General features: G+C 26.9%; 1 protein-coding gene across 3 annotated transcripts; it reads right to left on the reverse strand.

Annotated features, from left to right (window-relative positions):
* Positions 1-218: 218 nt before the first annotated feature.
* mms4 (Methyl methanesulfonate sensitivity 4) lies at positions 219-23,264 on the reverse strand. 3 transcript variants are annotated; one of them, XM_087159132.1, is made up of 13 exons: positions 22,985-23,264; positions 21,644-21,740; positions 18,377-18,487; positions 16,677-16,787; positions 14,863-15,006; positions 13,488-13,655; positions 10,672-10,764; positions 10,343-10,461; positions 9,641-9,719; positions 8,269-8,384; positions 6,024-6,222; positions 3,023-3,079; positions 219-1,025 (listed from the first exon to the last, which is right to left on the reverse strand). In XM_087159132.1, exons 1-13 carry the CDS (start codon positions 23,083-23,085, stop codon positions 912-914), a joined length of 1,509 nt encoding a protein of 502 aa, XP_087015258.1. In that variant the 5' UTR covers positions 23,086-23,264; the 3' UTR covers positions 219-911. The 3 variants fall into 3 exon arrangements, with proteins under 3 accessions (XP_087015258.1, XP_087015259.1, XP_087015257.1); XM_087159133.1 differs by having other exon boundaries at positions 5,999-6,222; positions 16,677-16,790; positions 22,985-23,261; XM_087159131.1 differs by having other exon boundaries at positions 16,677-16,790; positions 22,985-23,260.
* Positions 23,265-26,878: the final 3,614 nt, after the last annotated feature.

Here is a 26,878-nt window from a genome sequence, read left to right on the forward strand (position 1 = left end):
AGTGTAACTGTTAGAAACTAAACTGTTTGTTTTAAGTAAAACAGTTACATTTGGAAAAATTAGGTTAATCATTATATTGCCAAAAACATTTCAAGTATAAGGAACACCTGATATAAGAATAAAAGTCTAATACAAGATAACTAATACAATAACGAAAAAGGTATGAAACAAATTGTTTGTGATTACCTTGTTACCACATGCAAATGTAATGTCTACTCTCCAGCTGAATATTTTTATTTTAAAAAATGCTGTTTCTCACCAAAAAATATATTACATTAAAAATTACTCTGATATACTGCAATAATTTAAAAACTCCAACAATTCTTTACACAGAAAAGTGTTTTTTTAAATGATATTTTCAATAATTACACTAAAATTAAATGGAAAAAAAAGCTCTGGAACTCGATTAAACAAGACATTAAAACAATAATTAAAAGAGCGAAATGAAATCTTTGTACAAATAACATACATAATTTTATGAAACTATAATAAAATTATTTCAAGTAAACAACATTTTTTTTTTTACATTAAAAAAAATCTTAAATGGAGTAAAATGTAGAAGAAAATACAATATGAGTGAACATCAGGAATAAAATATGTAGAAAAATAAGTATACTTTGAAAACAAGGTTCTTAAGAAATAATTTTTTACAACTTGTACACTTTTGAAATTTAACCTAGATAGATATCATTTCAAGTAATAAATTAAAAGTATAAAAATAGATGTTTTCTAAGTAAATATAAACTAGATTGTAACATGTTACCACAAAAGTATAAGAATAAAATTTCTAATAATATAAAATTTGTACAAATATCACATAGTATTTCTTCCTAAAAATGCTCAGTCATTTTCATTAAAACAATCCTAAGTCCTGTAAACATGCATAAAATCAGAAAATATCTAAATTTATATTATCGCTGAAGTATTTGATTTCCTTCCGTTGAGTTAAAGAACAGATAAATTTTATATGATAGCTCAGGACCGATACGCCGTTGTGTTCCTAAGGGTCCATAATTTCTTCTAACCTAATTGAAAAAAAATTTAATCATATTATTACTGTAACCCGTTTTCAATAATACAGAGAATTTAAAAAAGAACTCTTGAAAAGTACAGTTTAACATAGATAGCAAAACTAAAACATAAACTTAACAAATAATTAATAACAAAAAAAAGACATTATTAAGTTTTCAGTGTCGCTACATAAGAAATAATTTTTTTCCTAACTTTTTTCTGCATCTAATACAGTTTAACTTAAAAAATATATAACTACAGTAGAGTAGAACCTAGTCCCGTGGCAGAATTTTTTCTGGCCTTCAGCGACATACCTCTCTAATACTAATATCTTTCTGCAAGATATTTATAAGAATATCAAATATACATTTTACTAATTTAAAGTAACAGAAGCGTCAACTTTGAAAAAAAAAATTCTGATCAAATAAAAAAATTTTAATTGAATATGTAATTTTTTTTTATTCTGAAATTTTGGACAATATTCTCGCAATTTGTAGAGGAATAACACGCTATTTCCTTTTTCAAATTTTGTAATTCATCATCACATTAAAAAAATAATAAAAAAATTGTGAAATCTTTAGCAGTAACTACCAAAAAAAAAAAAAAGATCGACTACAAAATCACGGGAATTGGACTCTTCAAAAAGTAGTTACTAAAAGCATGTTTTCATTTCGAGATTCAGTTGTTGTACTAAATTATATCGTATTGAAAAATTATGTGGAAACCAATAATAATAACTGCATAAAAAACAGAATAAAAATTTCTGCAGCAAAGAAAACCAATTTTTTTTTATTTCATTACTCTTCATTTTTTATTACTCTGAAATTAAAATAAAAAAAGCAGAAGCATTTTTTTCCACTCGGATGCGCGAGAAAGGCATCTTTAGAATATAATTCAGAAGAAAAGATATCTTTCGAAAATTTTAGCAGAAAAGAAAACCAAGATTTTTCCGCCAAGAACTCGGCAACGTTCTGCGACAATGTCGCCGTTTCGTCACGATTCTCCCACAGGGGAACGTAGATCTATCATTTCCCAAAGGGCCATTCATTACAAAGGATAGATACGAAAAAACAAGGAATGCAGCTCAACTTAAAATATCAAATAATGATTAGAAAATGTATGAAAATTAATAAAACAATCTAAATGTGTATAGTTAACATTATAAGAAAAGCAGTTGTGGCGGGACCAATACATATACGATACATAGGGAAAACAAGATTCAGGAACAATGGATCAAGGTTCGACTATATATGTTAATGACATGTAAATACAAATAATGCTATAATTGCTTGATATTTAACAGATTTTTTTTCAATGCTTGCATAATCACATAGATGGGGAATATTGTAAGAAAAGCATGTATTAACTACTTGCTGGCCTTTTTGATATATCTTTTCATTTACTTGATTACAATAACTGCCATAAAACTATTTTTAGAAAAAGTTTTTTTAATCGACTTTCCACAAACCATATGTGATACGAGAGTAGAAGGTGTAGAAAGAAATTCTTCATTTAAAAATATAAACAAATCTGATGATAATGGCCAAAAAATGCTTTTTAAAAAAATAATTTTAATTAAAAGCTACAACAACAAAAAATAAGTCTAATGTCATAAACTGTAATAGCTAAAACTGAAATAAAGAGAAAATGTTCAAATCTAAAACATTCAAATGTATTTTGAAAACACATGAATATTTGCAACTTCGTCTTGGTGAAAATATTATCACCTAAATTTCAGCTTCAAAGGATTGCCTTTTGAATTTGGTGTCAGAATCATGTGAATGTAGATTGCAGTTGAATAAGATTTTTGATGTTGAGTAAGATCGTTATTTACCAAGACGATGTTGAATAATCAATGGAAAACAGGTAAAACTTTTGTATGACTCAGAAATATCTCCAATGATTTAGAAAGAAAAAAAAATTAAATAAGAAATGTGAATTTTTCAGAAAAATAAATTGCTTTTATACCTAATTTTAAATATAAAAGAAAAATAATAACATTTGTACTTACTACAATATCTTGTAAAAGTCCCTCAGCTGCTTTAACTGTTGAACAACTTCTGTAGGCCTGAAATATATGAACTGCTTAAAACACACAAAAATAAAAATTAGAAGATACAACTATGAAGTAATACTGTTATTGATAAACTCGGGGATGAGATTGGCCAAAAGGCAAAAAAGCTGAATTTTCATGCGAGTAAATCATGATTTATAGCAAAAATATCAGCATCATATTCTCATCCAGTTGTAATGCCTACATATAGCAATAATTGTCGATAGAAAAACTGCCACATTTATAGGAACTAATTCAACAAAAAAATTACTTTTTACAAGAATCGCGATCTTGGATTTTAAAATCGCGTGAATATAAATCACAATATTAAAATCACGTGAATGAAACTCTATATTGGATTTCAAAAATTTGAAAATACAAATCATGATGCGTAATTTCTAAATGGCGTGAATACGAATCCAAAGGCTAATTTTTAAATCACGTGTAAATACGAAAATAGATGTTGAGTATTACAACCGCGAAAACGAATCTCAAGATTTAATAAACTCGCCGTGAATAGGAATCTTTACATATAATTTTAAAAATGCCTCAATACAAATCGCAATATTGGATTTTTAAATCTCGTAAATAAGAAATGCAATGAACGATATTGAACTCGCATGAATAAGAATCGCAATGCGCAACTTTTAAATCAGGTAAATACGAAAATCGATGTTTGATATAAAATACGAGCTATCTAGCGGAAGGGGAAAAATTAAGAAAATCTTATTTTCTGCTTGTAAATGCTAAAATAAGTAGATATGTAGAAGGGTTAGCAGCTACGTACTAGTTTGAATCTTCAATATATCTTTCGATATATTATATCCATATATCAAATCGGAAATAAATATAATTATTTTATTTCAACGACTGAATTTTCAGAAAAGGCGAAATATTTATTAAAAAAACCTTAAACTTTCAGAAAATCGGAGTTTTTGATAATAAGGCTGAAATTCAAGAGACAAAAGTGAAAAAGGCGGAAATCCGCTAAAAAGCAGAAAAAACTCAATACTGTTCTTAGTTTCAATGAATTCTAATAAAAAATAAGTGTAAGGTAGAAGAATCTTTTTTATGAACCTGAAATTTAAAATTAAAATGAAAGAAAAAAAAATACAACTATGCTGAGTGCTAACAACTAAATACTGTTCTTAACTTCAAATACAAAGATCATCAAGCAGCAGCAATGCTTTTTCAGAGCATAGCAGCCAACATTTCAAAATAAAAAGGTAGAGGTTTTACTTTTTAACAAATAACAAGATAATAAAAGAAATGTACAAGATAAATTCATAAGAAATCAAGAATTTTTCAGAATATATTTTTATAAACTTTCAGGAAGAGAATTTTATTTTAATGGTTTGCAACAAGACATTTGATGATTAAAATGTTTTGTGGGTATCGTCAAATTATTGCAAGTTTAATTATTATTAAATTATTATCATTCTCATTAATTACTATTATTTAAATAATGAATATTTTCGTAAAAAAAAGAGAGAGAATAATTTTAAGCTGATATCAAATTAGGTATAAATCTCCATATAATGAACCAAAAACTATTAACAGTACATTCAATTTTCATAATGGCTTGAATATAAAAGGTTTTTCAGGGAAATATTAAGTACTTTCTGCTTCAGGGAGCATTTAATCATATGATTAAAAGATTCTTCAAGAAATTGTCCATCTTTAAATTAAGAACAAAACAACTTTGAAGGAAGGCTATTTTTTCTACATTTTGTCAAAATATCTTTTTTTAAAATAATAATCACACTTTTTAAGGTATTTATTTTTTTATTTCAGAATTACTTTATATAGAGCAGAAAATTTTAACTATTTTCAATATAATTTTCTTAATGAAATATTGATTAACTCATAATTGTTTGGGATCAATGTACAGAAAATTTTTATATAGTCCTGTTGCCCTAAAATAATAATAATCAATTAGTTATTCCCTCACACCAGTATTAAATTAAAATTTTTAATTGAGTTCAAGACTTCCTTAATCAACTAATTGTAAAATACTACTGTAACTCAACTAATTGTAATTGTACTATAATCTTGAAATAAAAAATTAAAAAAAAGAAACATGACCCTTAACATTTTTTTACAAAATATAGTAAATCTTCCCTGAATTCAACATTCAAAAATTTCAACATATGATTACTGCATTGTTCATTGGAATTGATAACTTTTAAAATCAGATAAATATGACAAATCAATAATTGTGAAAACACAAAAGACTGAAACCTACAAGATTTGTTACTATATTTGCTAAAAATGATAAACGAATGTTTAACTCCTGAATATATCAACATAAAAAATTTATAATGTAAAGTTGTTAATTAAGTTTCTTTTTTATAAAATGACTAAATTTCCAAAAATTTAGGAAGAATAACTCTTGTCAGGCCCACTTTAAATCATGTTTATGTAACATGCATATGATTAAGTTATTAAGTTTGAACTATTGAATTTTGTGATTTCTACTTGTATGCATTAAAATAAAATTATGTTTGTTTGAAAACTCAATATTTCGATTCCTCAAGTCAATTATTTTAAAATCTACATTAATATCTTTATAGTTACAAAAAAATGCCTCAGACTATTGGTTTAAACTGACAATTCCTGGGTTTTGCTACCAATGTTTTTCAGTACTAGCAAACTTGGCTACTGAGTTTAAAAAATGAAATCATGCTCTGGTTTTTAGAACATATATGTTCTGCAACAGAGATTAAATACAATATGCTACTTAGCGCATTTAATACCAAGTAACAGGGGGATTTAATAAAACATTTATTTTGACAAGTAAATTAAATACAATGCTCCTAAAATCAATAATAAAATTATAAATTATTAAAACAGAACTGCTCAATGTGGCTTTATTTTAGCAGATTCACAACAAATGTAATTTCACCCTAGTTAAATATGTTCCATGTATCTTACTTTCCAATAAAAATGAACACATTACTTTTATTAGACTATTGGGTGAAGAATACACTGCAGCAATAGCTTCAGCAGTTTCAGGACCCACATTTTGAAATTGTTGTAATTGCTGCTGCCACAGCTTCATGAAGCTAGATCTTTCTTTGTCCAGTTTAACAGGACAACTGGTGTCACCATCCGCATACCAAGAAAAGGCAGAATCTTTCTGCTTCTGTTTCTCTTGCCTATTAAACAATTAAAAATAGTAATATAAGAACAAGATAATACAAACTAGAAAAGATCAACAACAAAAGTCAGATCTGCCTGTCTACCCTCCTTCCCAAAATACAAATAACTGACCACAAAAAAAGTCTTTTCACAAAAAAGTTTTTTAATTTGAAGCAAAAAGAAATATGCAAGAAAATTCTTTATATTATAAATAAATGAATGTAATAATTAAGTGTCCTGCTGTTGACTAATCATAAAAAACGGTTCTCAGCGAATCACTGAAGTCAAGCATTACTGGCTGCGATCAGTGAGCGGATGAGTGACTACTTTGATCACGAAGAGATCAAGGGTGAGTAGCATCTGTTCTGGTTAAACTGTGCATCAACTAAGTGCTCAACTTTGCACACAGATCACTAGGCTGCCAAAGCTAAGCAGCCATCCTTTCTGCAGATAATCAAAATTGTGAAGGTACGTCTTTGGATGATCCCCAGGTATGTTTCACAGACCAATGCCAATAGCCCATTGTGTAGCTCTAATGTTACATAAATGAAGTACTACTAATAAAAATTAGTTAAACATATTTATTAGTCAATATATATGTAAATAAATAAACACATCATTAAGACATGCGTCCAAATTGAGTAAAATGATAAGGATAAATACAAATATTGGCAAAAGATATTGATGATTGTTCACATAAAATTCCACCTTCATACTGTAATTTTTTTTATTTTTTAAAGGAAGATAAAATCTTTTTCTTCAAAAAAATTACTGTATTCAATTATTAACATCAGTAGTAAAAATAATACAATATAACTACATATCATTGAATAGACAAATATTATTTCAAAATCGATTTCTATTAAAATAAACAACACAAACATACATAAAATAGCTATACCTCTAAAACAAAACAGCTTAAACTATACTTTTCAACTATGAAAAACCAAATTTTATTAATAAAATTATTACCTGTACTAAATGCCACAAATAATTAATAAATTCCGTTGTCAGTGCATTATCTCTCTTTTTTTGAATTGTTCTTTTAGAAAACAACAGGGCTATTCTGCATCTTATGTGTGATATAACCAGAACCCGCATTAAGGACTTCAAATTATTAGCCAGAAAATTAGCCAAATAACAAAAGCATTAGCCAACTTTTAAAATTCTTAGCCCAAGGCAAAACTTAAAAATTTCTTATGTTTGATTTTTTCCCATAAAATACTTCCAATCAAAATAGAAATTATTTCATAAACTACAATTCAAATCAAGAGTCAATTTGCAATTGGGGAGGAGTAATTGAGCAATAAAAGAGAAAGAAATAGGAATAGGTAGGGGTTAATTTTTGATTACTTCTTAGACTAGAGCAGTAACATAAGGATAAATCTGAAGCAACATTATGTTGTTGTCACCTAATTGAGATGTTATTGTCACAAAAAAATATATTTTCTGCAAAAATAGTTCAATGATATCATGCATCTTTCAGTAATACAAACTGTAGAAAAATTTTCATCATATGATATCAGGTGATACAGTAACGCACGTATTAATATGCATTTTATGGTATTTAGCCTTATGCTTATGTAATCTCTCTTGTTTCTTATGCTAATATTATTTTGGCTAATTATAATTGGTTATGCCACGTTTCAAACGGAAATTAGTGTAATCAAGAAATAAATACAGGACTTGTTCAAAAAAGTTCCCTCTGACCTTTTTTTCCTGGATTGAGAGGAATATATTTCTTCTGTTCGGTAGAAAAAAATCATTCGCTAAAATACAATTTTTCTCTTTGTGTTAACAATTTTATCGCACTCGGCAAGGTGGCGAATGCTTAGCGTAGGTCTTGATAATTTGTTTAATAGATTATAGTTTGTTTGTTTTTTAATACATAAAGATGATTAAAGCTATTTTATTCACTCACATTTTGTATAAAGATATTTCAGACAAAGATGCATTTTTACAGAATGATTTTTGACTAAAATATTAATCAACTTGCATGTGCCATGTGCAGAATTTAATGGCCTTATGACAACAATAAAAGAAATCACGAAACAGATACTTACTTTTGAGGAGCTTCAGCAATAGCTTTGGTAAATCTAAAAAGCAAATCACCAAACTCTCTCATACTATTGACAAATATGAAATTCACAGCTGCCTGCAACTGGACTTCAACTAATGCCTGTAAAAGGAAAAACTAACATTAATGTGACTCCCTACAATGAAATTACAGTATGCAAAATTTAAACACTTCAGAAAAATGTGCAAAGCTTTCACAAAAACTTTGAATTATAAACTTTACCTGTTCTTTGACTTGAATACTTGAAAAGTTTTTAGACACACTAATTTTAAAGATTTAATTTAAGTTTCCTTTAATCATTTTAAAATACCAACCAAAAAAAAGAACATATAAACTTTTACTCAACTAATAACAGCTTACTAGCCTGATAGCAAAGTAAAAGGTACTGAGCTATCATTGTAAAGAACCAGGGTTAGATCCCCAGTGATGGCATATTGAAGCCCACTCAGTTTCAGATGGATATCTAACAACTTATCCAAAAAGAATAGGCTTCATGCAAAGATAAAGGCAGTAAGCACATCAAACCACTAAGCCACCATCATGTCTTGAAATTTAGAAGTTTCTACCTCCATAAGCCCTTGACCAAAAGCAGGTTACAGGATCACTTTACATTCTAATACTAACTTAGTTCAATTAAACAAACACAAATAAGAATTTTAATGTTTATAGTGTAACTTGCATTTATTACCAGTATCTTAATTTATATTTATTATAAATTCCAATTATTATTATGGATTTGTTTACGATTAGAAAAGTCAAAACTAGATATGTTTATAAAGAAATGGTAGCTGCTTTCTTCACATATAAATTTGATTAATTTATTAATTATGTTCGATATTACTAAAATATTTACAATAAAAGCAAATATAACACAAGGCAACAGTTTTTTAAGTTTTCAGCCATATGTCATTCACATTGTAAGGAAACATAAAGCTGTTTATAAAATGGTATGCTCCATACTATCTCAATACCATGAGTTCAAAAGTGCACTACCACAATATGTTTTCATGGACAATACAAATACATCTTAAATTACAAGTTGTCTAGTGATTAAAATAAAAACATGTTTTATTTATATTTTATATATTTTTATAGCATATTATTCACTACAATAAATAAATAAAAATAACTCAAACTGAAATAAAATATTTATTTCAGTATTTTACTCAGTTGGTCTATATTCTATTAAAAATTGGTCTATAGACTATTTTTTTTTTAAAAAAAAACTACTAAATTTCTATCAGCATATTTATGTTTTCTAATTGCCCAGTTAGACCATTAAAACTACTGTTAAATATTTTAACCTAATAAACATTACTGACACATTTTATCAGATGTTGAATAAAAAATGAACTTACCTCTTCAATTACCATTTTCGACACTTGTTTCACAATCTTCTTTAACTCACCACTACATGAATCATTTTCTTTTACCGACCTGAAGAATCAATGAAGAAGATTAAGTATTGCAGAAAAACATATTGAATTTTTAGATTAAAAGTTTTTAAAATTTTACACTGGAGTTTCACATAAATACAGGCCACACATATGATAAATGAGTATCATACGTATAAAAAACCATCCTTAAAAAGCTTTACAAACCTTAAAATATCATTGAGACGTCACCAGTTAAAAATACTTTAGATTAATAAAAACTTGATTATTTTCATCAATTTTTAGAATTTACATATTTAGTGGAAATGAGCAAATAAAAAGTAAAGTTAAAAATTTACTAACATGTAACAATAAAAGATAAAGATTAAAGCTAAATGAAGCTTTTATTCATGACCAAGAAATTTTTTGAATGTTATATATATATATATATATATATATATATATATATATATATATATATATATTTTAAATTTTCACATGGAAAACAAACATTTTACAATAACATAATCTGCTAAATATAATTAAAAGAGACAGGTAAGCAGATATATAAAAATATTATTAAATTGATATATTTTACATATTATTTGAATAAATCAAATGAATGATGTACTATCAAATTATATATGATCACACATGAAGACAATAAAAAAATTCTAAAAAAATTACCTGATGTACTGATCCAACTTTAAAATAATACATGTTATTTTCATTTCAGAAAACATGGTGTGTATGTTAACAATATAATCTGAAAGAATGGTCTCACTGGTATCTTTTCCTTTTGATTTCTAAAATATATTCAGAAATTTAAGTTATTAATGTATTAAAAAGGAAAATAACTCATTAATGTAATAATTATTATAATAAATCATCATAACAAATAAAGATAGAATTTTGACAAATTTAAACAAGCTTTAGTAATAAAAACAAATAAATACAAGAGCAATCAAGTACAGAAATTTTTGCGAGTTTAATTTCAAAATAGGAAAAGGGCTTACCTGCATAAATGCAAACACCATTTTAATAAAAGATTCATTTGGTATAAGTACAACTAAATTATTTTCAAACTCTTCTCTCTCTTCTTTCAGTAGCTGTAATATTTAAAATAATTAATTTATTCAACATTTTATTATTTAGCAATTAAGCACAAGAGTGCTGTTTTGTGAGAGTAAAAAGATGCATAGAGCGCCAAAAAAAAGGGACCACCCTGAATAACTTTTGATCAGAGGGGATAACACAACTTCTGAATTAAGAGAGTGACCTCAAATATACTGATTAATTAGAGAAAATGATATTCTGAGTTATGAAATCAGACACAAAAACACACTTTCTCTGAACAAACATAATTTTTTTCAACAAATTTGGATTTCTGAATCCTAAAATATAGCAGGTAGCTGCGATCCGGGCAATACGGTCCTCGAAGTTTGGTCAGGAGAGTAACCTCTTTAGACTCAAAATTTGCACATAATTATAAAATTGCCTTATTCTAAGATAATTCTATGCAAAAAATAAATTTATAGTAAATCTTTATTATTTTTCTATTATTTTATTAAATAATAGTTGAAAAAATCTTGAATTGTAAGGTATAAAATTTTACATCATTTTAAAGTATGTGGTAATTTTACATGGCAAAATATAAAATTTAAGCGAATTTGTTTGAATAGTTCCTGCAAAATCGAATTTTAAAGAAGTCATATATTTAAAGTTTGATTTCCGATTAACCGATTTCACTCAGATTTCGTATTTTGCCACGTAAAATTACATACTTTAAAATTAAGTAAAAAAAATTTACCTTACAATTAGAAACTTTCTTTAATAAAGAGATAAAAAATAATAAATATTTACTAAAATTTATTTTCTTGCATGGGATTATTTTTTAATAAGTGAATTTTATAATTGTGAGCAAAAAATTTTTATTTCGCTTAAAAAGTTCGTGAGATATGGCAAAATATGCAAAAAGTAAAATTAATATTAAGAGGTTCAACTTTTGGATCACTGCCCTGATCAAACTATGGGACCCATATTTCTCACACTGCAGCATTATTTTGGGGATCAGAAATCCAATTCTGACAAAAAAAGGCATGTTAATTCAGAAAAAGTATGTTTTTGTGTCTGATTTCGTATTTTAAAATATGGTCTGTACAAACTAATTAGTAAATTTGAGGTCACCTCTTCAAACCAATGAGAATGAGTCCTAGAACATGAAGATCCAATCATTAGATCAAAAGTTATTCAGGGTGGTCCTTTTTTTCAGCGCGCTGCACAGATTACAATACTGATATTCGTAATAGAATCTTTATGTTAAACTGCATTTTGCTAAAAACATAACTCAAAATTTTTAAAACAGAATTTTTGCATTCAATCTCTGAACAAAGAAGATGAGGCGATAAAAAGATAAAGAATATTAAATCCAAAGATATAATTTCGGATATTTATATTTTAAAATTCAAAAATAAATAATATTACTCTCACATAGTCACAAAATTATAAACATATATTTGTAGAATTTAAATTAAAATTCAAACAAGCAAATATTTCATTCTCAATGAGCAAATACTTTATTCTAAAGAGGGAGAAATATTTGAGACGACACAATTTTATACTTGAATGAAGAACTGATAATAACATTAAATATTGTTCCAATGATAAATTTATATTACATAAAACACTTAAACACATTATGCAAGTATGTGGTCATCAATTTTCCTTCCTGGTGTTAGCAACAAAAGGCAGAAAAAATTGTTCTAGAGCTTAGTCAAATATGAGAATTTAAAACAAAATTATTCATGTGAACAAACTGTGCTATATTTTTGATATACTTACGCTTATTAGTTTATGTAGGTTACAAAACTGTACAAATTAAATGGATTAAGTTTTTTCTTTTTTAATTTTTGACCACAGCATGTCTATAACAAATATTTAGACTTTTGTTAGAGACCTATGATTTTTTCTCAGTAAATGGCACAGAATACTTTCCTATTAAAGGCAACTTACTAAATGTAAATCAACATGCTAAACTTACTTAATAAACATAAATGTTATGAAGCAGTATTGTTCCATTAATCAGAACATTTGATGAATATATTCAACCCAACTTTGAATTAGTTGAAACTAAAAAGAATGGTCAAAAGATTTCTGCTGAAGATTAAAGTAACTTGGCTTAATTTGTAAGAAATTCACAAAAACTTAAATTCAATTGAGAAATATTTTGAAGAGTTGTTCAGTTAGGAGGGAAAAAACACTTTATAAGTCTGATTGCACAATGATGAAATTGAGAATATGTAAACTTAGTTTTTTAGTCAATGCCAAAATGTCATCAATAGTTTATCTTTAATAAAGAAAGTGACACTGCATATAAGGGCACATTAATGAAAGCACAGTTGTTTTAAAAACAAATAACTTTTCAGCTTCGACCCTAATAATTTGACTCCCAGAATTGCAATTTCACATATAATTCAATTTATTAGGGTAGCATGGATTATTTTTTAGCCCACTAGTCTCTTTTCATCCACATAGAATTAAAAATGACATAAGTATGTTTCAGTAGCAGAGCTTTTTAATTAAAAGATATAATAAAATCAAGGGTGATTGTGACACAAAGTGAAAAACCCCGAAAATTTTAAGTGCAAAAAATCGATATTAAGAAAACAATTTATATACAACACATTTCATATTTAACATAATTTTTTGAACTAACATTTACAATTAATTACCTATTAATAATCATCCCTGTAAAATTATGAAAAATAAATTTTATTGCTTACTTTAGATAAAATTTAACTAAAAACAAATGCAATGAAAACTTAATACTTACTGCATTATTCTCAACAGTAACATCTATAACAGTTCTGCACCAAGCAACTGATAATTTAATGGGATTTTCTTCAATGGTATATTTTACATTTTTTTCATCCAAAACACAAAAAATATCCTGGCTTTCATTTTCCATAATGAAATTGTGGTCTATAACTACTTTCATGGCCTGAAATTTGTAAAATAAAAATGATAGTAAAATAATCAATGCAAAATGTGATTTTTTTTTTTTGGGGGGGGAGGATTTTTTTCCCTTCTTTTTTTGGGGAAATATGGAAAAAATAAAATTTTTTAATTAATTTCATAAATAAATTAAATTTTATATATTAATTACATAAATATTTATCTTCTTCCTTTCAACTACGTGATTTAATTGTTTGGTACTGCATATCCTGTATGTAATAACTATTGAGTGCTACTTGACATAGATCATGAGTCATAGATTATAGACTACTAGATCTAGGTCATAGGTCTTGACATAGGTCATAGACTACAGTCCTCAAGCCAAAGCAAGTCCACAGGCACACTGAATTCAGTCTGATACACAATAACTTATAATCAATAGCAAAGAGAACATTTTAATTGTACACAATATATTTGTCCTAAAAACTTGCAATTACATATTCCTGCACAATCGCTACCTAATCTAGAAACAGTTCAAAGACACACAATTCAAAAATATAGTGTCACGACTGTTACACTACAGACATACCCCACACCCTGAGATTTCCAGAATTCAATTTTTTTTTGGACGATTTTACTCATTTTTGCAATTCTGTGAATTCAAGTTAAATAGAGAAATATAAAATAAACCATTGTTAAAACAACCAGATACAAGCATTTTATGAAATGTTTTATTAAAACCATTTAAAATGTGTGTTTTATTCAATGTTTCAAATTTAAAATCTGCAGTAATACTGCAACAAAAAATTACTCATTGAGGTTAAAAAAAAAAAAAAAGGAAAACCAAGGTAACAGTGAGCATTTTTCTTAATTTTTTTTTCCTTTTATAATGTAACCAGATATGGCAAAAACTAGTGTCATCTAAAAACTTCACAATGAAAGAATGCATGGGAGTTAACTCACAAATTCTGAGTTGAGTTTCAATTAACAAAATAAAGAGTACCACACAAAGAATTCTATGAAATAAAATAACTACATACAACTTCTTGAGTGCTTCTTTCATCAAATCAAAATCTTATCATTTCACTGCAAAATTTGTCTCAAAATTGAAAATTGCACTAAAATACATCTGAATTTAATTTTTATACACAGCACCTGTATACTATTGTAAAATCATTTATTTAATCAGCAAAATTATTTAAGAAAATCTGAATATATATAGATTTAAATAAAGAATGAAAACTATAAATTACTTTTAAGCACTCGTCTGGTTTTTTACTTTTCAACAATTCCTTTTCTGATTGCCTTAAAGCTTTTGCTAATTCCTTTTCACGTTTCTTTTCTTCCCTCACCTTCTCTCTTTGTTGCTTTGCAATCTCTTTATCCACATCTTGCTTCTAACAAATATAAATTTTCATTAGAAACATGTGCACTTAAAACTTCAAGGTATAAAAAATAACAGAATATTAAATCTAAAAAACTTAGAGAATATTTACAAACTGTTGTTTAAAACAGCTTTAATCTAATTGAAAATATCAAATACAGAGAAAGTAAAAAGTGATTCTTTAGATTCAGATATTTATATTTTATTTAATCCAAAAAAGTATCAAAAATAAAAGCATACAAAGAAAAAGCTATAATAAAATAAATAAGTTGAAAAAAAAGGATAAAAGATATTTTATTTACTCTGTTATATACCAAGCGTTTCATATTGAACCAAGCTTGCATAAATTTTTCTCCTCGGTAAACAATTTTCTCACTGAATAAGAAGGGGAGGGGACTTGTTCGTAGCAGAAGAAATAAAAGGTCAATGGTTAGAAAATATTATATTTTTTCATATTTAAATCATATTTTATATTTTCTGTTTTAAATACATTAGCACAAAATTTTATTATGGTAAAAACCTTTCAAAAATGCTTAATAAAGTTTCAAATAAAACACTTCGAAATTTATTACTGCTTTGCTCTTTTTAAAGGCAACAATAAATTAATTAATAATTTTCACAATCATATAAATGTTCTTAAAACAGAAGAATACAAAAGTTGATCATTGAATAATAAAATATTAATAATGATATTGGTATATTTTCCAGCATCATAAAAAAGCAATTTTTATTAAAAATAATTTAGGTTCTCAAAATATAAAACATAGTTTTTAAAAGTACATAAAGAATTTTGTAAATGTATTACTTTAAATTTAACGACCTAAATAAGGAGAAGTATTACAAGAATTGTATGATTAATAGGTCTTCATGCTGATGATTAATGTTTCTTTCACATTTCTATAAACTTAAAAGTCTAAAAGTTTTTATTGAAATAGTAAAACAAAAATGCATGCTTATAACAAAAGCTTTTATCTTCTTAAAAAGTAATGTTTTCGCAGTAAGTCTTAGAAGAAATAAAATTAATATAAATATGAATTTAAAAAACTTTATTTTGAAGTGTGAATATATCTTTTTTAAAGATTTTAAGTATCTGAAAAATACAGGCTTAAAAAAGGCACAGTATAAATATGCAAAAATTAAGAACTAGAAATAGAACACTTATTACGAAAAAAAATATTGATGATTATATTAATTCTCATATATCATAATAAGCAGAGAATATATAATTTAAGTCTTAAACTGTTAATTTTAAATTCAAATCTGGTTTAAACTTACTGGCTTTGATGAATATGAAACCCATTTGATGCAGAATAAAGAAAGAATAAAGAGAGAAGGGAGAACATTTGTTCTTATTTACAAAAGTAGAAAGATAGAAAGTAAAAGGTTAAAGCACAACTATTAGACACAAATGTAGTAAACACAAAATACTGTTTCAAACAATATATGCTAAAAAAATTGCCGATTAATTCCTTAAACTCCAAACTGAGTTCAAGAGAGAACTTGAATGGTTTGTTACTTTTAAACTTACACTAAATGTAAAAAAGCTTTACAGCAAAGAAACTTCTACATATTTTTGTTTGAGTTCTGATGGTAAAATTATAATTAAAAATTTTGAGTACAACAGATTTTTAATTAACACTTATACAAGTTGTTAATATATAAGAATTATCACTAAATACTTGCCTTTTTAGTTGGAGAGTTCTTGGATCTTTTTCTAATTTTTGAATCCTTTGGTAAAATATCTAGATCATTTGATTCGTCAGCAACACATCCATTCTGATACGCATTAGTTGACTGCTAAATGAAAAACATTTTTTAATCTATTGCTGCAATAATCAATTAATAGCAATAATATACAAATACAATGCTTCACAATAAACAAAATTTAAGAAATATCAACTAATTATGATTAATAAGAAAATTTCTCACATTTGAATGAGTTAAGTTTTGAATTTAAACTTTTGCCCCCCTGAAAAAACAGAAAAGAATCAAAGAAATAACTGTATATTCAATAAAAGTAACAACATAAAATGTCATAAAAATCTGCCATTGAGCACACACACTTACCTCTAACTTTTAAGAATATCATGAAAAATTTATAAATGTAGATTAAAATAAGATCAATGAGACAATAATGGTCCATATTAAACAAGCCTTAAAGTTGAATAAGAAGCTTTAAGGTTTGTGAATTGTATTGTGGTCATAAAAAAGAAATTATCTAGAATAAATTTTTAATAGTTAGCTGTTTATATTTAAATGGATTTTCATAGGTTTAAACTGCTTTAGCACTTTAAAGTACAAATTTAATTACATACATTTTATAACATAAAGATAACATTTTATTTGTGCTCTTTCAAATGCCCAAAATGTAAATATAGAAAATGTAAATAGTGTTACTGAGCAATTGTTACAAATTAATCAGAGTTGGTGATTAGATCCAGCATGTTTTTGTAACCTGCCCCCCATAAAACAGAATTTCGTTAAAAAATTCAGTTATTTTTTTTTATTTATTAATAAAGAGTATAAAAACACAGTTATAATTGTGAAGACTTATGAAAATTGAGGTTAAAAACACGGAAATGTAGTTGTAATATCAAAAACACTGAGTAACAAGCTTCGAGTAACAGAAAAAATTTCTATGTCGAAAAAATCAATGCTTTTAATTTAAATTTTAAAATAACTTTAGTTATCAAATAATTTGGGTTATAGAGGTGGCTGAAATAAGGTTTGACAGTCAATTGGTCAAATACAAATTTTAGAATGTGAAGAAACAAAACTGTAATGTAAATGAACAATACATAATTACTTCACTTTATCGAAACATAAATTCATAATATTAATCATAAACTTTTTGTGGAAAAAAACAACACTGTAATATTTCCAAGAAATAAAAGGCTTATAGTTATATAGTTCCAAGCCACATTCTTTATAGAGGTGAGAGTTAGACTTTAAACTCATCTTGAACATGATTTCCAGACAGATACCTTTTAATTACTACATGATAACAGCACAATACACAGAAACACCTTACTGTCTAAACAGAATTAGTGATGTTTTTGGAAAATATATGCGAAAAAATGTTCACTGGAATAATTTTAAAAGTTGGCTTATTGTTATTATTGCTCCAAATCTTCAACTGAAAAAAAGCATGTTTCACACAAATAGGTGATATAAAAATTCTAATTAAAGACTAAAAAAATAATAAAAATTGTGTTTCTCAGCTAGTATTTGGACCAGCCATTATTAAGAAAGCGTTTTCAAGCTAATAACTATGATTGAAGTCTAATTTTGTAAAATGCATTGCTACAATAAAACTTTTAAAAATGAATAATAAAATTTTTGAAACAAATATTGAAAAAATTTTATTCTAGAAATTTACTTACATATTCAATCACGGGTAATGGATTATCGTCAACAGTATTTTTCCAATCATCATCACTATCAGATAATAACAATACCTCAGGCATTTGTTTTCGTGGACTTACAACTGGTAACTGAAATATTTGCCAAACAAAAATTACAAAATCATAATGGGAAATATAAGTGAGATTTTAAGTCCTAATATCCATGTTATCTCTGATGAGAAAATTTCTGACTAACAATGCTTATAGAAAGTTATAGAAACAAAAACAAAAAATCTTTTTTTACTTCTAACTTTTACTAACGACTTTTACTAAAATCAAGGACAACTAAACTGGGATAGTATCTACAACCCCACGCACACAGTCAGACATAGATCTGAAAATGTGGCGAGTCAACAAAACAAAAGTCATGACTCAAATTAAGTGAAAAACCAATAACTTTTTCCCATCGTTTCTTTTATTTTTTAAATTTTAAATGGATTTATGATAAAAGTAAGTACATCAATGCAGAAAGATACTCTGGAAAACATAATTTTCATTAAGATGTCTAATGTCACCATTCAAAATTCCTTTCGAACCTTAAGGATCCATCCATTTTGGTGAAAAGATTCCATGGAAAGAGAGTTCTTAATGAAAACAATTCCCATATTTCAAAGATGTAATGTGTATATTAAATGTATTTTGCTAGCCGCAAATATTTTTAAATAGAGTTCTTTAAAGTCAGTCATTTAACTAAATTTTGTTATATATTTATATTATTTTTATAATTGAATTAACTTTCTATAGCCGTATATTATTTCTAATAAGATTTATTTTCTTAAATATATAGTTTAAACCAAGGAAAAAAAGTTTACAAAAAATGGCTATAAAATGAAAAGGACCCAGCATTCTGGGTCATTCTCACAAAAAGGTGATTTTTTAAGTCCCTTAGTAATAAATATTAGGAAATACAGCAGATTTCTTAATATTTTTCTTCATCATTTTTCGTAAAGTTCTAACTAACAAGTCATATGCATTTCTGCTAAATGTATTTAATATTTCATTCTTATTTTTTAATAAACATAACTTCAAAATTCCCTCCGTGGACGTCGCTACGTCTGTGACACAAAATAATTTTTAATGGTTGTTTAACAATTTAAATGTTATTTTAATGACTTTTGTAGTTTTACCTAGGTAAATGTTTATAGTAACTTTTTGTTTAATATTTTTTTGAAAAAAAATTATTTTTATAAAATAAATGACTAGTAAACTTTGTCCATGAAAAATTAAATCTCCCTCCATGGACAATTAATATAGTTCGGTAAATATGCAATAAAGGGCAGCATATGCGAAATCCCTATAAGACTGCTTCTGGGAAAGGTAACCTTTCCATTTTCTATTGTTAACTATCAGTTGTTTTTGTTCTCTTTGGTGTCAGTTTTGAATTGTTGTGTTCAACTGGGGTTTGGTAAAGTTCTCACTGTATACTCCATGGACATCATAAAGAAGGTAAGAGAAAATTATTTTATTCTTGATAGATGAATTTTAAATTGCAAAAATAGTATATTTAATAAAAAGAACTGCCCCATTTTTGTAACTTTAAAATTAAAAATCAGTAAAATTAAAGAACTAGTTTTTGTCTCCTCCATGGACATGACAATTCCACGGAGGAGAAGACACAGCCAATGGAAGAGACAATGTGTTAGCTAACCATAATACAATTTTAATAATTAAAAAACTATTTTCTTTTAATTGATATTTTTTAAAATGGAACAAATGTGTTAATTTGTTTGTATTTTTAAAGAAAATCAATTAAGTTTAACTTTTTCTTATCGGAGAAGTAAATATTGATAATTTTTCTAAATAATTTCTGTGATGTTTAACTATTTTTTTCTCTTCAAATTTTAGGAAAAAAATGGCAAAACCAACAAGTAAAAGAAGAAAGCAATCAAATGTTCAAATGCAAACGAGAAGGGAACAGAAAAAACTTAGTATGAGACAAGCTAGACAGAAATTAAAAGAAAACCCTATATTGTTTGAAGAAAGTAAAAAAAAAAAAAAAAAAAAAGCAAGAAATTTTAAAATCTGTATCAGAAAAAGATTTAACAGAAAAATCGTGATTAAATGTACTTAAATTTCTAGAAATTGATAGAGCAAGTCATTTGTGCCCAGGGAAAAAAGAAACAATAACAAGAAGAAAAGATAAAAAAACAAAAACGTCATTTGGATGACAGTATGTTTAACTTGCATAAAATGTTCATAAAAGAGTACCCTCAACTTTAATGTGGAGTCTGAATTTTTATTTCAATAGTCTTTACATTTCAATTTATTAATATTCAGTAAGAGTTACTTAAAAAATTGTACACTTAGGTTAAAAATGGATGTTTCCTTTCATAGCAGCATGATTAATCGGAAGTAGCTCTATCTTTAATATTGAAATATTTTATTATTAACTTATTAATGTTAAACTCATATCAGTTGTACCCAATAATTAATGAATTAGTCTTCATTGACATTTTATAACATAAAATGTCTCCTCCATTGACTATTACATCTCCTCCATGAACAAGGCAGAATTTAAAATATTTTAAATCTTGTAAAAAATAAAATAGAAAACTTGACCATTGTTATAAGGACATATAACAAAAATAAATAAAGGCATTTATGTAATTTTTATCACTTTTTTAATTACTTTAATCTTAGAAAATTTTTCAGTCTATTAGTCTTTCAGTGAGAATGACCCATCTATCACTGACTCATTACGTTTGAGAAAAAAGTGGCTACTGAGTTGTTAGATTCTATCAACTACTGGCTACTAACAAAAAATTTAAATTTTCAGGTCTAGTCAGACACAATTATAATACCAATGGCAAGCAATTGAAATATTTTTCAATTGATCTTTTTGTATATTTAATACAATAATAATTAAATATTTAATTTATCTCAATACTTTCAATTTCCTAACATTTAATTTAACCACTTATTTAGTTACTTTCATTTCAGACAACATAAAAACTGCTAAGTTTTTCTTAAAAAAAAAAATCATGAAGAAATCTTAAGAAACATCTCATTTAGTACATTCATCAATTTTAATAGTTTATTATTTCAGTTAAATGACTAATTTAAATCCTAAACAAACATAAATTTAACTGGGTGGTTTATCTGCTAATGTATAGCGTTCTTTTCTAATAACCATTTTACTTTTTTACTATTTGACCCTATCCAATTAATAGAAATTGTCTGATCCAATTCAATCCAGTAAACTGAACATAATCATAATAAAAAACTATAAATTTCATAATGACTTACTGGAGGTAACTCATTATCAGATTCCTTCTTGTTTGAATCACTTTCCTCGCTATCTGATATGGAATGAGTTCGTTTTATTGAAGTATTAGATGTGGTTCTAAAAATTGAAAGTTAAGAATAATTACATAAAATTTTTTGAAGTCTTGTAATTCATTAAAAATTTCATGAAAAATAATTTAGAAGTATCACAACTTGGGTAAATGCATACATGAATATTAATTTTGGATATTATACATGAATATAATATTTGGATAAATGCATACATGTTTTTATGCATATACATCTCTAAACAGAAATATTATATTTATGACATTAAAACACTTCCACATTTTTTCTCTTCTATCAATATCAAACACTCAAGTAAAAAAATATGAATTTTTCATTTTATTGCATTTCTTTTATGGATCATAACATGCAAAACTTTTGTCAAAATATAACTTATTTTTCATGAGTAGATTTTTCAAAAAATTTAAAAACCAAGTGATTAAATGGAAAGGTAAAATCTACTTTAAAGGTAGAAAAAGCAAGTCAAATAGCCAAAATAAATTCCATCTAAATATGGGCTATATTTCGCACTGGAGTATGTTCCATTACTTTTCTGTTTTGTATTTTAGCCAAAATTTAAGAAAGGACTTGGATTCATCATTTGTTGGGATTTATTGTAGCTTGTGGCAAAATAGGAAATCATTATAGTATGATTAATAATATAATAAATGTAGAAATATAACAAAACAAATCATATAATAAATATCAAGAGAAAAATGTGATAGCTGCTGAATGTAAAATTATCTTCAAAATAATGGTCAGTTGAAATAAAATAAAGTGATAAATTGCTACACCTACAAATTATAACAAAGTATAATTTATTGGTCTTAATACAAATCGATAAACATACCTATTACATAATCATATGATAAGTCTAATGATACAAATATATATAAAATGCATAGCACAAATACAAAATCTGCTGCCTAATTTAATAAAAAAAAAGGCAATTCTACTTCACAACATAATACAAAATTTTTTACTGGAAACAATTTTTCTAACTTAATTTAATGATTTCTATGGTACGATAAAGAGTAGGTCGTATTAAAATCTTATAAGTAAAAGGGTAGGGGGGGAAATTAACCGTTTTCTCATCACTCTTTTGTTTATTATACAAAATAAAATACGAATTGGGCTATACCGAAAAAATCGTTCATAAATAGTTTAATTTGGCTACAAGACGCATATTAAACTCGGAAAATTGATGCGCCCTGTTAAATTTCACAATTTAACTTTTTAAAAAGCAAAGTTTCAAAATATTGTTCAACAGCAAATTTAATTGAAAGATCAACCTACTTTTTTATTTTATTTTGTTCTCTTTTTTTAAGAAGCGATATTCTCTCACGAAGAGACAAGAATTCAATATCAGAGTTATTCATAAGATCCTCAGGATCCATGATGGGTAAATTCAAGGCAGTTACATAAACAAAAATTTTCAGACAGCTTTTTCAAGGTACGCAAGGTCCCCTCTAGAAATAGTTACTCTTTAACATCATTGACTAGAATTCGGTTCAAATCAAATTTCGCGAAAATAGTTGTTTACATTTATTACAGTAAAAACATGTTGCCATGTATATATTATAATTAGTTTAAATGCTCGACTTCGCGCGCAGGCCGTCGGGCTACCGAAGCGGGATTGCGGGACTCCTTCATTGGTCATTTTTACTGCATTTAGTTTACACTTCTGATAAGACTTGGGCATTTTCAGTGAAAGCCTTTTTCATTTAAAGGCTATTCCCGCTGAGTTCAAAATATCGCATATATTAAATCGGCGGTACGAGTGATGATAACCTAATTGGTGTAATATGTTTACATGCAAAAATCACGCCAATCAGAATACGGGTATTTTCTCCGAATGCGCCTGCGAAATTTTTTTCACATTCAGATTTAATGGCCCTTTTTATGATTCACGCATGACATTGAAGAAGGAGCTATTCGCGCTGCATTTGAAACATTCTCGAAAGTGCAAATATATTTTACGAATGGAGTTTTTACTTGCATCCCGTGTAACTTGTTTCTGAACAATCACATGTGTGTACACTTGCAATGAGATTGCGCATAAAGTGAAAATGTCCCCTTAAAATTTACAAACCGATAAGTGGAAATATGATGCACAAAACAATACCTAATTACATGTAGTTTCAAGCATTCTCGACTTCGTAGGACTGTAGTGAACCAGCATATGCGTCTGTGAATTTAACAAGATTCATTGATATATTTTAGAAGAATTTTACATTTTTAATACATTACAAATATTTAATGCGTTACATTAGTTTACTTTTAATTCAGGCATCAGAAATACTCGAATATTTAAAAACTATTAAAATCTATTTTTAATAACTTCTAACGAAAAAAATATTTAAGTTACAAACAATATTTGTAGTCTATTTTCATAACGTTTTGGTGAATATATTAAATGAAACTGACTTTGTTCAACCTCTAATTTATAAAAAATGCAAAGCATATTTTATCTACAAAATTTAAAAATAGTACCATGTAAAAGTTCAAACAAACGAACAAATAAAATAATTACTAACTTACCTCACGTAATCTGCAATTTTCGATTCCATTTTCGTTCCCATTGTCACTGCTAATTCTATGCAGATATAATTTTATTTTATGCAGAAAAACGCATTTACTGCGGTCTCCAAAAGGTAAATATAAAGGTAAAAGATATAATTTAAAGCCTAAATTTGACATTTTATAACATCAAAATTCGCAACAACCTGCAATTATTAATTTTGAAAAAGTATCTGGCAAATAAAGTTAGAAAAAGCAAAATAGAAATAACAGACCAAAAAGTAATGATACTTCGCCGTTCAAATTAGTCACCAATATGGCGATTCCTCACGGTCGCCAATACGGCGACAGCAGTTAGTTTAAATTAAAAGATTTACAAAGTTCGAGGAGAAACGAGTGACGTTAATCAAACTCGATAATCCAGGGCTTTAGTTGACAGTATATAATTTAGATTATATTCCTTTTTTGCTAAGTATAATGCTCATGCATTTTCTATATCAGCGCTTTTAATACAGAATACTTCTTTGTCAGTGAAACTTAAAAATCATGATATATGCTTAAATATAAAATCTTGATGTAGATATATTGTTGTTAATGTCAGATTTGATTAATTAAGATATGGAGATGACAAGAATCGCAAAAGGAACAGCACTAGAACCATGTTGTTACCTACAAATCAAAGATCAGAGTACTAGAAGTTAAACCGTGTAACCCGAACTCCGATTAAACCTTCACCTGGCACGTCTCTAGCTCAAATTTTGCGATGTCTTGTATCTCTTTCACTTTGCAATATATTTAAACTGAAGATTTTCCACTTTTCAAAAAATAATAAAGTAATAGGGGACTATTGAAAAGGACTAATTAAAAAAAGGAAATTTTTATTCATTAGAAAAGAATGTAAAACAAAAAAGAAATATTTCGAAAAACTGAAAAAAAATCTTTGCAATCACTAATTTTAATTATTTTTTTATTTCGAACTTCAACGTAACGAAGGGTTTGCCGTTATTCAAAATATGGAGAGAACCAGAATCCCAATTGGCCTATTTTAAAATAGGCCGCACTAGTCCCATGTCGTTTTTTACAAATCTAAGAACAGCATACTAGCTGTTAGGCCATGTATCCCAAACTTCGATTAAACCTTTACCTGGAACGTCTCTAGCACAAATTTTGCGATATCTTGACATTCTTCGAAATTTAAATATAATTAAGACAAAAAAACTCTACCAATAATCCCCAAACCAACAGCATTAGAACCATGTTGTTTTTTACAAATCATAGATCAGAGTACTAGCTGTTAGGCCATGTATCCCGAACCCCAATTAAACCTTTACCTGGCACGTCTCTAATGCAAGTTTTGCGATGTCTTGTATCTCTTTTGGATAACAATATATTTAATCTAAACATTTTTCTACTTAGAAAAAAAAATTGGGGTCTATTGAAAATGTCCGATAAATAAAATGGAATTTTTCTTCGTTACTAAGAAAATTTAAATTTAAAGAGAATTTTTTATAAAAAATAAAGGTAGCACTGGTTTTATTACTTTTTTTTAGATTTTTCATGAAACAAATGTTTTAACGTTATTTAAGTTACGAAGAGAGCCAGAATCCCAAAATAGTCAGCACTAGAACCATGTTGTTTTTTACAAATCTCAGATCAGCATACTAGCTGTTAGGCCATGTATTCCGAACTTCGATTAAACCTTTACCTGGCACGTCACTAGCACAAATTTTGCGATATCTTGACATTCTTCAAAATTTAAATATAATTAAGTTAAAAAAAACTCTTGAATGCTACAAAATGGGGATGTCGTTCATTTAATATAATTTAATAAAAAATCAATGTATACTGAACTCTTAGGGAAGAAACAAAGCAAACAAATAAATATTAGACCATCAAAAACACTTTAGTTATTTACAAATTTTTGTTTAAAAAATATTCTCCGAGAATGAACTTTAGTTAAAAAAGTAAAAACTTTTTCAATTTAAAATTAAGAATTCAATGAAACTTACTTAGAAAATTTAAAGTTAAAGAGAATTTTTTATATCAATAAAGGGACCCTAAACGAGCACTGGTTTTATTACTTTTTTTTTAGATTTTTCATGAAACAAATGTTTTAACATTATTTAAGTTACGAAGAGAGCCAGAATCCCAAAATAGTCAGCACTAGAACCATGTTGTTTTTTACAAATCTCAGATCAGCATACTAGCTGTTAGGCCATGTATTCCGAACTTCGATTAAACCTTTACCCGGCACGTCTCTAGCACAAATTTTGCGATATCTTGACATTCTTCGAAATTTAAATATAATTAAGTTAAAAAAACTCTTGAATGCTACGAAAAGGGGATGTCGTTCATTTAATATAATTAAATAAAAAATCAAACTACATTTAGAGCAAATATTGAACTCTTAGAGAAGAAACTAAGCAAGCAAATAACTATTAGATCATGAAAAACACTTTAGTTATTTACAAATTTTTGCCTAAAAAAATAATCTCCGAGAATGACCTTCAGTTAAAAAAATAATAACTTTTCCAATTTAAAATTAAGAATTCAATGAAACTTAGCTTTTTTTCAGTAGTCTATAGTCCATTAAACCCCCACTTTCTACATTTTCATTCCATAATGCTATTTTTGACTCGCACTACTTTTGTGTTAATCCAGGCAATCGCT

Source organism: Parasteatoda tepidariorum, chromosome 3 (assembly GCF_982258835.1).
Source record: "Parasteatoda tepidariorum strain Cologne lab strain chromosome 3, Ptep-v5.0, whole genome shotgun sequence".
Taxonomy (NCBI): Eukaryota; Metazoa; Arthropoda; class Arachnida; order Araneae; family Theridiidae; genus Parasteatoda; species Parasteatoda tepidariorum.